Source organism: Polyodon spathula, chromosome 18 (assembly GCF_017654505.1).
Source record: "Polyodon spathula isolate WHYD16114869_AA chromosome 18, ASM1765450v1, whole genome shotgun sequence".
NCBI lineage: Eukaryota > Metazoa > Chordata > Actinopteri > Acipenseriformes > Polyodontidae > Polyodon > Polyodon spathula.
The window spans coordinates 17,559,092-17,574,820 of record NC_054551.1 but is presented as its reverse complement, the minus strand read 5'-3'; the positions used below and the strand labels follow the sequence as shown (position 1 = coordinate 17,574,820).

The 15,729-nt window shown below is 39.6% G+C and overlaps 1 protein-coding gene across 1 annotated transcript in view; it reads left to right on the top strand.

Annotated features, from left to right (window-relative positions):
- The window catches only part of xpr1a (xenotropic and polytropic retrovirus receptor 1a), a 116,050-nt gene extending 103,487 nt beyond the window's left edge, over positions 1-12,563 (top strand). The window contains exons 12-15 of the mRNA XM_041276997.1: positions 2,147-2,313; positions 2,754-2,893; positions 5,496-5,717; positions 7,795-12,563. Coding sequence (XP_041132931.1) covers positions 2,147-2,313; positions 2,754-2,893; positions 5,496-5,717; positions 7,795-7,855 — 590 coding nt within the window. The 3' untranslated portion in view covers positions 7,856-12,563. The remainder of the gene's footprint in view (positions 1-2,146; positions 2,314-2,753; positions 2,894-5,495; positions 5,718-7,794) is intronic.
- The last annotated feature ends 3,166 nt before the right edge of the window (positions 12,564-15,729 follow it).

Here is a 15,729-nt window from a genome sequence, read left to right as displayed (position 1 = left end):
CTCATAGCTGTGACATCTCAACTGCCTCTCCCGAATTAACTACAAGCAAGGCTAGAATCACAGAACAAGCCGAGTCTGAAGAGAATTCACATTGAGAGGATGGGTGGAAGACATGTTTAGTCCTGTAATTAAATGTGTTTTGCAGCAGCACCAAATATTATTCAGAACTTTTGATAACTGCCACTAACCCCGCTCTGTACTACAGAATTTTACACAGCTGAACCAAAGTACCTGACTGGAGATGTTTTTAACTAATATTTGTCTATGCTGCCCTATACACTCAGCTGCATCGTTGAATCTCTAAAACAAATGTGCCGGCTGGCTTTGCTATCTGCATTGAAATATATACGTAACATATGTGTTTCATAGAGAAATTGATCTGACAATGTGTTTCTGTTTAGACTCTGGTAAATACATCACTGTTTAAGGCTGTATCGGAAGTATAACTATAAGGCCATGCTGTGTACAAGTCACATTGGGTGAACACTGCCCTCTAGTGTGCAGAATTAAGATAGAACGCTCAAACCTCTTATATAGCCACAATACTTTGTGTTTTATTTTTATTTTGGCCATACAGTCCGGCTGATTGATAAAGCAGCGAGTCATTCTCTGTTTTCATTCTGTATTTAAAAAAAATTAGCAAACATGAAATGAATTATTAGAAAATATTAAAAAATATTAGAAATATTATTAGAATTATTAAAAAATATTTGCAAATGTTATTCAGCCAGCACCAATTTATCCTCCTCTCATAAATCCATTGCTGTTGTTTAGTCTCCGGTCAGCGCTGTAACAGATCGATTCCATTCTAACGTCCTGCAGGTACCCGTCACAACCAAACCAAACGGTTTAGTTTGGTTATGCAAGCACTGTATTTTCTTGTTATTAACTCTCAATTATCCTCAGCCACTAAACAGTATTTTCTTCATCAGCCTTTTCCCCTCTTTTCAATGAAAATTGACAAAATAAAGATGGGTAGTGATAAGAAATATCTATAGTATATTATCAATAAGGCAGTATATAATAGAGTTATAGGACCCTGAGCGTCTGTGTGTGGGTTGTATCTGCACTCCCACCATTCACTTCTACTTGTGCCCATGTTACCTGCATGCACAGGCTTTTGCTGTCCTATAAACCTGTACAGCTGTCCTCGCTGATACAGACACCATTACGCCATACATTCGGATATGCTGACACAACGTATGTCCCCCAGTATAAACCAGTGAAGTGTGATGCTAGGTCACTGAATTCCTTGATCCAAACAGGAAACGACTGTTACACTGACACATAATGGAAATAAACAGAAGAACAGATGCAAGAATCTCCTGAATCACTGCAATGAAGAGCATGAGCAAAACAGGGCATTAAACTCATACCCTAGAGATTAAATTAACTGCGATTGAATGGCTGGAAAAGGGTGAGACACTTTCAGAAATACCACTGGTTCCAAACGCAAGATGTGGACTACAATAATTCAAATTCAGAATTTGAAGTCTTTAAATGATTTTTGCAAAGAAAGTCTGACTCATACTCATACAGAAAACAAAGTGGCAGATAGGCAATGTGTTTTACTGGTAGCCACGCAACCCCAACATTTTCTATGTAAATTAAATTGATTTATTTATGTAAAGTGTGTGCAGGATATGTAAGGTACTGTGTAGTATCATGATGTACCAATGTGGCACTGTTATCTGCTTTGTGTTAATTGTGTACTAGGCTACGGTAAAAAAGAAAATGTGCTAAAATCATCTAGCTTCAATAAAAAATAATCTTGTAACATTTTTGCACAGTACAGTAATGACTTATTTTGTTTTGCCTGTAGTTTTTACATGGTGTAATATGTTCAGAGAACACCCTGTTATTTCAGCAAATGATTCATTCATTTAAAATAAATTGAGCTCTATAAATGTATGTGTGTTCAATTTTTTTTTTACATTTTTAGCTAATTTAAGCTAATTTCGGGCTGCTTGTCTGTCTCCTGACCGGTCCAGTTTAGCAAGGCACTGCTGCATTACAGTTCTCTTTTGTGTGCAGCTGCAGTTCAGGTTATACACATGAATCTGTTCTTATTTCAGTGCAATGTTGCTGAATGAAGGTTCTCATGGCTGTTTGCTGAAGTTGCTTGTGTCTCGTGTCTCGTCTCTAGAGCAGAGCCACAGCGACAGCCAGGTCTTCTTATACCTGTGGATAGTCTGCTGTGTGGTCAGCTCCTGCTACACACTCATCTGGGATCTGAAGATGGACTGGGGGCTGTTTGACAAGAACGCCGGGGAGAACACCTTCCTACGAGAGGAGATTGTGTACCCACAGAAAGTGAGTTAATCCAGGACACTCCCCCACTCGCGTGCCAAAACCATTGATCGTCTGACAAAACATATTTCATACCATCTGCATTCTAACTGTTCCAGTGAAAATGTCTTCTACACACACTGGGGCCGCTTCGGAAAATTTTGATTTGCTGAAGTAATGAGGGGAAGCATAGGGGGAAATAGCAGAAAGAAGCAATAGGGGGTTATAGAAACACATATACTGTACTAGGGTATTAAACTGATTAAGCTGTTGCTGAGTCAATCTTGTATTCCGGTAACAATAATGCATAAATACAGTGGAACTCCTACACGCTTTTCTGTTTTAATCTGTTCTTCTCCCCTCGTCAGAGGTTATCCGGTTGTCAGTGTGCCAGCCTGGGAGTCGCTAGTTGTGTTGGTTTTCACTGTGATCTGCTGTTCACTGATCCTGGTTGTCCTCTGCAGGCTTATTATTACTGTGCTATAATTGAAGATGTGATTCTGCGCTTTGCCTGGACCATTCAGATCTCCATCACCACCATGACTGCCCTGCCCTGGGCCACAGACGCCGTCTGCACGGTCGGAGCTCCACTCGAGGTCTTCCGGTGAGAACTGCTGTGGGACAGAGGGTCTGGGGCCTGGAGCAGTCAGACACAGAGCAAAGAGAGGCAATAACCAGCGAGAACTCAGCGAGTGTGTGATTTATAGGCATTTCAACAGTGCCACAAGCTTCAATCAAATAGGATCCATTTATATATAAATACACAAATAAAATCATGAACATATTGTATATATTTTTATATTGCCCTCTTTTGCACAAAGTGGAGCAAAGCTGTCCCGCTTGGTATCCTGCCTGTTTTGTAATACTTCAGTTTGATATTTTAAGAGATGCGAGAGATGAAACGTTGTTGCTTCCTGGTACCACTTCCTGTGCTGCAGTGTGAAGCACGCTTTCAGGCTACGTCACCAGGAAAGAGCAGTTACTGTAAATATAGTTCTGTCTGAAGATTTATATATAAGGCTGTATTTCCGTGAAATTTACCCATTGCCGTGTAATATGTAGTTCCCATTAAAATTCCCTTTTCTGGATGAAGTGTAAATGCAGCAAATGTTTGCCTTGTTGACGCACCACCTGTTAGACTGCATTTAGGAACCTGGCAGACAGTAAAGGATTAAACACACACTGCATAGAGCTGTACGATGTATTTAAATTGTCTTCAACGATAAAGACAATGGCTGCATCAAAGGTTGGAAATATTTCTGCTAAAGATCGCTCTGTCCAGGACATTTCATGTGTCTGTTGTTATTTTTAAACATACTTATGTTTTTATTTTGTATGAGAATTTAGTGATGGTGAAAATAGAATGGCTTTATGGTGGACATAAAAAATGAAATGTCCTACAATTTATCACTTACTGTTTTACAGGTAAGCTTTTAAGTATCTAGGAACATTTGAGCCATAATAGTTATCAATTTTGAATGCGACAATGCAATTTATTTCTGCTTTTCAAATATTATGTTTAATAGTCAAATATCTATTTTTAGACCGTGAAATAAGCCATTTTTAAATGTCAAAAACTACAGGCCTAGTTATATTAAAGTAAAGGGGGGAATGAATATTTGAATATTTTTTCATTTTCAATTTGCTGGAAAGTATAATTAGTAAAATAACTGTGGTACCCCATCAAATGATACTGTATAATAAGCACTCTGTGTGTTCTGAGTGTGTATCTGTGAATAGGAATGGGACAGTATAAAATTTTCACGGTATGATAAAAAAAAAATACTGTGGTAACCTTAATATCACGGTATACAGTACATCTTGCAAGTTATAAAATAAAGGCTCAAAAGAATAGACCTAATGTAAATCACTTAAATTACTGTAATTCACAAAAATAAAACCAACAAAACACACTTTCTTTCATGAAATGATTTAAACATTTGGTATTTAGTATTTTACTAAGCCAAATAACTTGGTATGTTTCTTTTTTATAAAGACTATCAGAATAATTAAACAAAAAAAACTGAAGTTGTACACTGTCATTGTTACACGACAACAGTATTAAGCTCTATTAATTGCTAAAAATTACGTGGTGCTGTAGTTTGTTAAAACATTTTAATGTATAAAATTAAATAAATAAATACTTTGTTAGCTGGTGGCAAATAGAATTGAAAAATTATCAGTCTTTTGTTTTAAACACAAACATGTACCACAGGTTATGATTTAAGAACAGAGATGAGTCCTTTATTTTTTCAACTGGATAAATAAAATATGTATAGCAAAAGAAATAAAAAATAATTTAATACTAAAACGTGTTATTGGATTTACATTTATGACATTGCACAAGTAAGCTTCCAGTGATTATTACGCATGTGGAGTTTGTAAAAAAATAAAAATAAATAAATAAATAAAGAAAGATTACTTCACTTACCTAAGAAAGTTGGAATACTGTTACAACTTGTTTAAACAAAACTATATTGATAATAAGTAGGCTCTCCTGCTGCAGTCGTGGGTCTGTTCTAGTTTTATTTGAGACATTGGTGTGACCTGCTAATTGTAATGCAAATAACCATAATGCAACCATAATGCAAACTACTGCTGCCACCTTGTTAGCGCAAGCAAACGAGACTTTATCATTATACAGTGAAGCCATGAACATCATTGTCAACGCAATATTAAATAAATAAATAATTTAAACAAACATAATGTACTAAACCCAAATATAGCACGTTGCAAATGTGTGCTACGCTGCAAGGTTTGGAGAAGGCATTTCTCTAAAAGCTGCGTGTGACGTCAGAAAGACAACGGCCAAGAGCAGCCGTAGCAGCAAGCTCTGGGTAATAGAACACAGCAACTGAAACGTGTATTCTTTGTCGTTGACGGTTTCCTTCAAAACCATTAACACAATACAGTATCAGTTCACAAAAAAAGATCTTCCTCAGACACTTTGCTATGGCTGCAAGTACCATTGCTTGACTGAGAAGCGTTTTTGCAGTTAAAAATGCGTTAACCGGTGTATAACCGAATTACGTTAATTGTGGTTTAGAATAAAAGCAACGGTATTAATACCGTAATGTATCTAAACCGCGGTAAACCGAAAAACCAGTATATCAACCGGTATACCAACCCTAGCTGTGAACCTCTCTCTCTGGTGTCTGTTCTGAGTGTGTATCTGTGAACCCCTCTCTCTAATGTCTCCACGGCAGGCGCTTCGTGTGGAATTTCTTCCGCCTGGAGAACGAGCACCTGAATAACTGTGGCGAGTTCCGCGCAGTCCGCGACATCTCGGTGGCTCCACTCAACGCCGATGACCAGACTCTGCTGGAGCAGATGATGGACCAGGAGGATGGGGTGAAGAACCGGCAGAAGAGCAAGTCCTGGAAACGCAGCCACAGCGTGTCCCTGCGCCGGCCGCGCCTCGCCTCACAGTATGCACTGCCATAGCACGCATGCCTTCAGTCAGCACTGATCACACACTGCTACAGCATGCCTTCAGCCAGCACTGATCACACACTGCCACAGCAAGCATGCCTTCAACCAGCACTGATCACACACTGCCACAGCAAGCATGCCTTCAGCCAGCACTGATCACACACTCCCACAGCATGCATGCCTTCAGCCAGCACTGATCACACACTACCACAGCAAGCATGCCTTCAGCCAGCACTGATCACACACTGCCACAGCAAGCATGCCTTCAGCCAGCACTGATCACACACTGCCACAGCAAGCATTCCTTCAGCCAGCACTGATCACACACTGCCACAACAAACATGCCTTCAGCCAGCACTGATCACACACTGCCACAGCAAGCATGCCTTCAGCCAGCCCTGATCACACACTGCCACAGCATGCCTTCAGCCAGCCCTGATCACACACTGCCACAGCATGCCTTCAGCCAGCACTGATCACACACTGATCAAGGACTGTAACTGGGGATATAGTGGAGGAGTCCATCCATGAGTGAAACATACATCTAGAAATCCTCTTAACCAATTCTAGTGACACTGGATAAAGGGTGTTCTTTACAGTGAGAGTTTGAATCTATGGTGCCTCCCATGTGAAAGGGATACAGGCCATATAAGTGGAGAACTGTGTTTCCAAATGTCATGAAACTTTGAATTAGTTCAAGTTAAAGGGTACCTGTAGTGGTAGTGCATATAGAATCATTTCAATAGAAAACATGTGGCTGAAAACGTTTGACACAATTTAAAGCTCCTGCTCGTGCCAATTTCCAATATAAAAGCATTAAAGCATTAAACACTGCTAGTCTATAGCTGCAGCTAACAAAATTATTTGTAACGACATTTATTTGATTTATTATGGATGAAAAAAGTCAAATAGAAGGGTACTTATATGAACCGTTGAGGTCCGACTGCCCCAGTTTAACTTTGACTGGCAGCGGTGAATATTCAGATGAGGATAAGAGGACTAGTCTGCAACCAGCCCAGTCCGAGAAAACTGAATACTTGGTGCACTTGTAGAAAATGTGTTTTATGGAAACACTGCTGCAATAAGTTTTGTCTGTGTCATTTATTTTTATACAAGATCTCCATTCCTTGCACATTTAAAGTAAAATCAGTCTGACTATGTTCTTGAAGGTACACAGAACAAAGCACCCTGTACTGTATGTAGTAGTAGTAGCTGTTTACATTCTATAAGAACTCCTGGAGTTTACAGCCTCTATGTAAGCTTCCTAGATAGATTATAAGGTTTATTATCTTGAAAGTGTAAGAAAGGGAGAGGTACCGGCCAGAAAGAGAAAGGAGGGAACACACAAACAGGCAGCTTCAACCTAAACATACAGTCACTGTTACCTGTAAAAAATTACAATGGATACTAGTGAGCAATAATATCACTCCAGCCAGAGTAAGATAGCAGCAGAACTAATTATAATATCTAGACAGAAAACAGAAATGGAGCCACTACACACATACGACAAAACAGCATGGAGCCACTACACACATACGACAAAACAGCATGGAGCCACTACACACATACGACAAAACAGTGAAAACTGAAGCGTAACACTTTCCAAACTGGAAGAAGATAATAAAGGGGCAGCATGTTATAGGATGATGCTGGCCTTTGCTGTGTGAAATTTCTTGTGGGCAAATATTGATGACATCACGTCGGGTTTTATCCTCATCTTGCATTCACACCCCCATAAGCTCTGCCTGCATGCTCCTTTCGTAGCATTCAGGTTCAATGTGGTCACCCCTCAAGTGTTACTTGACCCAGAAAGTGGACAAAGAAATTGAAAAAATCGCTAACCACGTGACTTGTTGACCAAATTCGTGCAGCAAGAAGCATTTATTGGATGTGCGGAGCACAAAGAGAGCTTATTTTTGGGTACAGGTACCCTTTAATTTATTTTGAATATTACATGTAGATTCTGGTGTTATCGGGGGGCCGTGGTAATGTGGGATGTATGTCACTGATGTGTATTCCAATAGAAACACACCGCTGTGATTTGCTTAACCCTATAACCTGCCTTTTTTCCAGGTCGAAGACGCGTGACACCAAGGTATTAATAGAAGACACTGATGATGAAGCGTACACCTGAGACCTGAGCACAGGCCCACCCTGTCTACACTGCACATCTCAAATCAACCCTCCCTAAGTTCCTCTGCTCCGCTCCTCCAGACCTGAGCACAGGCCCACCCCATCTCCACTGCACATCTCAAGTCAACCCTCCTAGAGTTCCTCCACTCCGCTCCGCTCCTCAAGACCTGAGTACAGGCCCACTCTGTCTCCAATACACATCTCAAATCAACCCTCCCCGAGTTGCTCCGCTCCGCTCCTCCAGACCTGAGCACAGGCCCACCTGTCTCCACTGCACATCTCAAACCAACCCTCCCCAAGTTCTTCCTCTTTTCTACTCCAGATCTGAGCACAGGCCCACCCTGTCTCCACTGCACATCTCAAATCAACCCTCCCTGAGTTCCTCCACTTTGCTCTGCTCCTCAAGACCTGAGCACAGGCCCATCCTGTTTCCAGTGCACATCTCAAATCAACCCGCCCCGAGTTCCTCCTCTCCGCTCCTCCAGACCTGAGCACAGGCCCACCCTGTCTCCACTGCACATCTCAAATCAACCCTCCTCGAGTTCCTCCACTCCGCTTTGCTCCTCAAGACCTGAGCACAGGCCCATCCTGTCTCCACTGCACATCTCAAACCAACCCTCCCCGAGTTCCTCCGCTCCTCTCCTCCAGACCTGAGCACAGGCCCATCCTGTCTCCACTGCACATCTCAAATCAACCCTCCCCGAGTTCCTCCGCTCCGCTCCTCCAGACCTGAGTACAGGCCCACCCCGTCTCCTCCTGACTCGGATCAGCACAGCCCAAGAGCCCACGGTCCTCCATGAGCTCTAATTTTCAAGGGTTTAGTTTTTTTTGTTTGGTTTTTTTGTACATCATTATGTTGTTTTGTTTTCGGCAATCATTTGAAGTTACATAAAAGACTGTTTACATACGAATATATCAGGATCAACAAGAAAAACTTAACAAATAAAGAGCAGAGGACTCGGGAACTGGACAACAAACAAAACAACGCAGCCTGGGCCGGTTTCAGCTGGTTCAAACCGGTTTTTAGTTCTGTGTTTCTTTTTTTTTATTTTTTTGTTGCGTGTGACCCTGGATGCACTTGCAGGAAAAGTGCACAAAACAAGCAAGAAGGAAACAGCAAGTACAACATTGTTCTTTGTCGGCTAAGTTGTCTTTTACATTGTTTTTGATATGTGTTTATTCTGATTTCAAGAAATGTTTTCATATTATTTATGAGAAGAGTAAAGGTCTCAAGTCCTGTGCAATGATGTGATATAAGTGTTATGTTGACTATAGCTATTGTCAGGCTTTGCTGTGACTTTTCAGACAGCAGAGTCTGTCTTTACCTTCAGTAGTTTAAAAACCTTTAGGTGGCACTGCAGATCTGTTTAGGAGAGCTGCATGGTTCACTGGTCCACCTTTTTGGGGTGTTTGACCAATCTAGCCAAAGTTTTAAACATGCTATTTGTCTGTGTAGTTTTGGGAGTGCCTGCAGTATGTAGGGCCCTGTGCTTGTCACTGTTTCACAGTTTAGAATTGGGTATAAAAAATAACAACTTTGAAATGTTAGTGTTTATAAAAAGTAGTCTAATATAATTTGTGTTTATGTTATTAAAGTAGGGACGCTATGGAAGCTTACGTGAGGGTTGAGGATAGAGCTATAAAATCCAGTTAGCAACAGTACCATTCTACATCTGCAGTAACATTAGAGATTAAAACCATGTTTTTTTTAAGGCCAAAGTTTACATTAAAAAAAAAAAAGCTATTTAAGTTTTTAATGATTGTTATAAGATGTGAGTTTTTAATGATGTCATCTTCATGGTTCAAACCCTGTTTTACTGCGCTGTCATTGGGGGTACTTGAGTAGTATAGCCTGTGTTTATTTAATTGCACAATCACTTTGCAGTCTACAGGGGCACTGGAATACATTTGGAAACAGCTGCCAGATGAAAACCTTCAAAATATATTCCTGCTTTAAAAAAAAGATCTAAAATAAAGGATGCATACTAATAAACTCACTATTAGCAACTAAGGGATTTCACTAAAATCCAACATGCCTTTTAAAACTGCTGGAACAAGCATTAGATATATTCATTTTAATAGCAGGAGATCAAAATAATTGCGCTTTATTTCTAAGTTTACAGTGATACTGAATACGCTGCTCATCTGGTAGATTATTTAATTCTACCCAACAACATTGCTGATGAAAAATCATTAGGCGAGGGAGATATTCTTAGAATGAGACCTAGAAACAGCCCTCTCATTTCTGAGTTAATAAACAGTACTACCTGATTCACACAACATTCAGGTGATGTACGATATTATTTAATTACCTGTTTGTTTTTTTGCTGCCTAAATGAATAGATTCAGGTTTCTAGCTAAATTAAGAGTGTTGGTCTTATTCCACCACTAAGGCAACAGCCAATGAAGCAGAAAGATGTAGTTAACAAAAGCTTGAGCTAAGAATATGTTCTTAATAGACATCTAGGAGAGATAGGTAGATGTTTTTTTTTTCTTATTTGTAAATACTATTTAAAAAAAGAAACAAAAGAAAAAGATTTTTTGATTTTAATGTCCGTTTAATATCCATCTTCCTCGTTGCTAATATGTGCCACAAAGCCACCTCAAGGGTTTTAAACGTGCAGGATTATTACCATTAGTGTGTGGATCGTATGGACAAGAGGGGGAGGAAACTGAAGGGTTATCATGCTGGGGTCCTGACTGGGAAGCTGGGAATAGAAGGTCCAGGGGGCTAGCAGTAGCTGCTGTGGTTAACTGAAACACTGCAGTGGTGGCACAAAATGAAATCGTTGTCAAATGAGTTGATTACATTTTTCCCATCAGCCTCCTGTCTAATGCAGTATGTGTCCCTGGTCTGATTTGAGTGTTTTTACCTGGTTTGAATCCTCTGAACAGAACCTGAAAATAAGTTCTGAACCTGGTTGTCCTGTAGCCATTATAATCAGGCTTCTGTTTTTCATGCCAAGAAATGAAACCTTGTTTTTTTTACCTCTAACAACAGTCTCACAGTGATCCTATTGTTTTACTACTAGTTTAGTTTCCCAGCCTGCTTCCTAATTATCCTGCTACCCCCTTCTTATGCCGTGCAGCAGGTATTGGGACCCCTGATTCAGTGACATCCAGTCAAAACTAAGTTATAGACTGAAAAACTAAATGGTATACAATAAATAACGGGGCTTAAGCAAAAGCTGTGTTGCTGTTGAGAGGTAAGAAAATACTTTTTAAAAGCTCACCTCTTTAGCCAATTATCTGTTTGTTAAGGTTTCCTTTTCTTTTTTTTATTCAATGGGAATTTAATTCAAATTTGTAGATGTTGTTTTGTTTGTGACGAGTATAACCAAATAAAACCTGGAATCACCCAATTCCCCTTTCTCTGTGCGCGCGCGCGTGTGTGTGTGTTGGTTTAAAATAAACGCTGAAATTCAGAACCACATCTGTATAGGTTTGGATGTATTGAAAGAAAGAAAGTTGTGTGCTTCTGGCATATGATGGGATACTGAATACAATGTGAATATCTGCAATGTAATCAGACTCATTTACGCAGTGATTTTGTTGCATGCTATCATTTGTACACAGACTGGCATTGTCTATGTATATGGTGTTGTCTTCATTCTTGTGAGAAACGTGCACAGTCCTTTTATTATCACTTCCAAGGGAATGAGAGTATTGGCAGAGTTAGCCTGGCAAAGTAAGAACATAACCTCAAAGAAGAAAAGTGCACTGCATTTACTGTGTGCTAATTAGGGCATTAGTTAGAATAATGTTCTTTTAATATAATAGATTTGAATTGAGTACAGTCTACTATGCTGTATGTACATGTACAGCGCATTATACTTCTTTCATAAAGCTGTAAACAGATTGCATTGCATTACTGTATAAATGTGAACATTTAAAAACTACAGCTTTGTAGACTGGTTTCAGCTCATCACTGTTGTGAATACAACTTTAGCCCTTTAAGTGTAATTGCATGTAAACAATCTTGTTTTATTTTCTGAAGTGATATTAAGTGGTCTGATAAACATGATCTGACAAACAAGAAGAAAAGGGATGCTATTGGGATCTTGTCCTCTTCATATTCAGGGCATTTCATTTGGATTACATTTACCAAAGTGGCATTAAACAATCTGGTTGTGCTTGAACAACAGTATTTTAATAAAGCTTTCAGAAAGAACCGCCACTAGCCTTCTGGAATACAAGAGAACCAATGGGATTGTCTCTTTCAGCTGCATTCCGCTCTGCCTTTCTGTTTGTGCATCTGCAGCCCAATCACTCAGTTGGCTTTCCCTGATACAAGTGACAATGTGAATGTTTGCAAACCGTGGTTTATTAGCGTGGAGTGTAATGTATTTGTTGTACGAGTTTGAGAAAGGTATACAGTGGCTCCAAGCATGATTCAGACACAGCTGACTTACATTTTGATATCCATAATTCTTTATATTAATTTAATTGTGTTCCCACTTCACTGTAAAGCTAAGTACAGGAATGGGGTATAAACCAAGGCAACTGAGTCAGTCAAAAACATACTGTATTCCTTCGAATTTGAGGAAAAAATAAAACCTCAAATAAAGATGTACTTCCAAGTATACAACCTCAGTTACTCATATAAGAAAACAATGTTTGTGTCACTCAGAGCATTAGTTATGAGCTGCTTCTCATTTCCAGTCTGCTGTCACTCAAAGCATTACAGTTATGAGCTGCTTCTCATTTCCAGTCTGCTGTCACACAGAGCATTAGTTATGAGCTGCTTCTCATTTCCAGTCTGCTGTCACACAGAGCATTACAGTTATCCGCTGCTTCTCATTTCCAGTTGTGATTACTCACACCTTTTTTCATCCTCTCTGTAAACTGTGGTATTGCTTGTGCTGGTTGTTAGAACAGAGCCGAATAACGAAACGCTGAAATTGTAAAAGCTTCTCGTCAGTCATATTCCTGTTTGTTGGTGGTTTTAATACATGCATCGCTGTACTCAAATATAAGACGCAGGCTATTTTTGCGAAGAAAAAATGTGTTTAAAAAGTGTGTGCTTAAATTCGAAGGAATACGGTAATTGAATACAAAAACTGATTAAACTACTTGGTGTCAATTGAATAATCTGCCTAGTAGTTTGTTAATCTAGTTTCAAGGGTGTATTGGTCATGAATCATGACCAATGAAAAATAGTAGTATACTGAAACATATAATATAGAACCTGAGAGAGGATTGTATTCTTGTTTCACGTAATTAACCGATTGCTACATGTAATATACAGCTATGGATATTTAAACATGGGCCAAGTGTCTTAATAATGCCATCAGAACAGCAATTACACTGAAGAATGCTAACACTGTACCCGAGGCTTGTGGTATTGTAGTTTGTACAGCATCGTTTTAAATGTTTGAGGAACACCTGTAGAGAAGACTTCCACTGCATAGCAGTGAGCCAGAGGTTCATCTCTCAATGGTTTGCCCAAGTAAGCTAACAGTAAAACCTGGAATGGCTTAAAACATGTCAGACAGTACAAAACTACAGTATTACAAGCCTTGAAGTCCAGGAGACGATCTTCATACCAACCTGGGACTCCAGCGCAGACCTGTGATGACAATAAGGGGCTCAGTAAACCAGCTCTGAAGGAAAACACCAGCGGGATTAACTTGGATGATGTAATATGAACTAGGACATTATATATTGTTACTAGCACTAGCAGCATTCCTTCAGGGTTTCTGGAATTTAGTGCGCATGAAGGTTTTAATATCCACTTCCTTGCCTCTTATTAACATCAGAAACATTATCCACATGCTGAAGATATTTGCTTATATATAATAAAACAGGCTGGAAGATTTGACACAAGAAAAAGGGACAGTGTTACAAGTAAGAGGTATGGTAAAGAAATGTAAAACCCTGGGTTATCTTTAAATAGGGGACAGTGATAATGTTGCTACTTCTAAACGAGGCAGGAATTTTAAGTGTGAACCTGTGGGTTGCACTCCTTTAGGGCTGGTATTCAGAGCTGCTGCTGTCCCGGTCATTATAGTAGCCCCATTTGCCTTCTGTAAAAAGGTTTGTGAACATGTGAGTGAAAAAGCTGGAAACACTTTAACCAGTGGTGGGAATAGAAAAAAAAGCATTCCTCTCCCAATTGTCAAGGTTTAATTTCTTATTTTTGCAACGTCCATTAAAGAGTAAGTAGTGGGGTTCCGAAAAATATCGTGTTACACGTCCCCACGTGTTGCTACAACTGTTTAAATAATGTAGTTGTAATTTATCTTCATTGTTAACATCCTGACAACTTCTTACACTTATAACTTTAAAGTCTGTTTCAAAGCTCTTTTCAAAATGGCCACTCTAGTGCACTGACTATTGCCTACATTGTCAAACAGGTAACACAGCAATAACGATCCATGATGTGGTACGGAACAGAAAAACCAGAGCACTTGTTATGATGTTTTTTTACTCGCTCTTCCTGCAGTGATTTTTAGAGGACAGATCTCAAACCCCAGTGCACCAGAGTGGACATTTTGACAGGAGTTTTAAAACAAACTTTAAAGTTAGAAATTTAAAAAGTTGTCAGGATGTTAATGAAAAGAAAAATTACAGCTACTTCATTTAAACAGTTGTAGCAATACGCTATATTATTCTGACCCCAGCTACTTACTTTTTAAGCCAGAATGCAGTGTGAATTAGTGTTTTAAAAAGCAATGTTTTTTGTGAATAGTGTGTATTGGAGAAGCACAGGGTTAATATACTAATCTAGTGCATCATTTTAACAGAAAGGTCCTGTAGCAGCAACACAAACATATATGATTGTTGCCCTGATTTGTTTAAAGACAACCTAATCTAACATTTTCTATTAAAATTATATCCTTGGTTTACTAAAAATACCCTGTCCCCCTAAATAAATCCAAAAAGCAGAACAGATCCCAGGTGAAGGGGTTTAAATGTATCACCTGTGTGTAGCCTGGGGGGCTCACAGGATTCTTCACATTAGTCTCATAGCAGTCTGCTCCTCAATGACTGTTTACTACTAGTCCTGCTATAAGGTGATATGTAGCAGACTGAGAGATCAGTGCTATGGTCAGGACACACTACTCTGTGAACTCCCTTGCTTATCAGCAGCCTTCCTTTCCTGTGTGTTCTGCACAGTGAGGTGGGCTGTAGCTTTACACACATTGAATAGATTAAAGCAGCCCTTACAAATGCTTTCAAATCCATAACTCTTATGTACAGAAGAGTCCCTCTCCCCCTTCCTGTGCATAGATCCTCTTGTATATTTTGAAACACAACATGCTAGAAGGTTGCTCTTGTTGGCCTGTGTTCAGATTCACGCTAATGGTCTGGCTGCAGTCAGACCACGTGGACCTACAGCACAGGAAGTGATCAGATACCAGCTTCCTCTTTATCTGAAAACATCTTCAGCACAACAGAGATAATGTTTCTCGTTCTAATATGGTGGTAAGAATGGGATTTTAAAGAAGGCTTGCTTAGCGCTCCTTTAAGAAACATTCCAGTTTCTTGTTTTTTATAAAGAAAGAATTAATCTTTTTTTCTTTCATTTCTTTCCACATTTTCTTTTCTTTTTACTAATTTCCGGTACCAGGGTCATGGACAACTGCCTCTGAAAAATATCTGCATGGCCTGAGTGGATATTTGAACTTGTAATCTTTACAACGCTGGAAAAAGAATCTGTTAAAACCTGCGAGCACAATCTTTAGACTTTAACCTTGATGATGTGAGCCCCTATTCCAGATTCATTGAGGGGTTCTGACAGCTCAAGTGTTATCTTTACTGTGTTCCATGTTGCTGTGCCGCTCTCTCTCTCTCTGTCCTCTTTCTCTCAGTGTGAGCAGTTTATGTCCATTAGTGTTGTCTTTTTCAAGGCACACGGCTATGCTGCTGAAT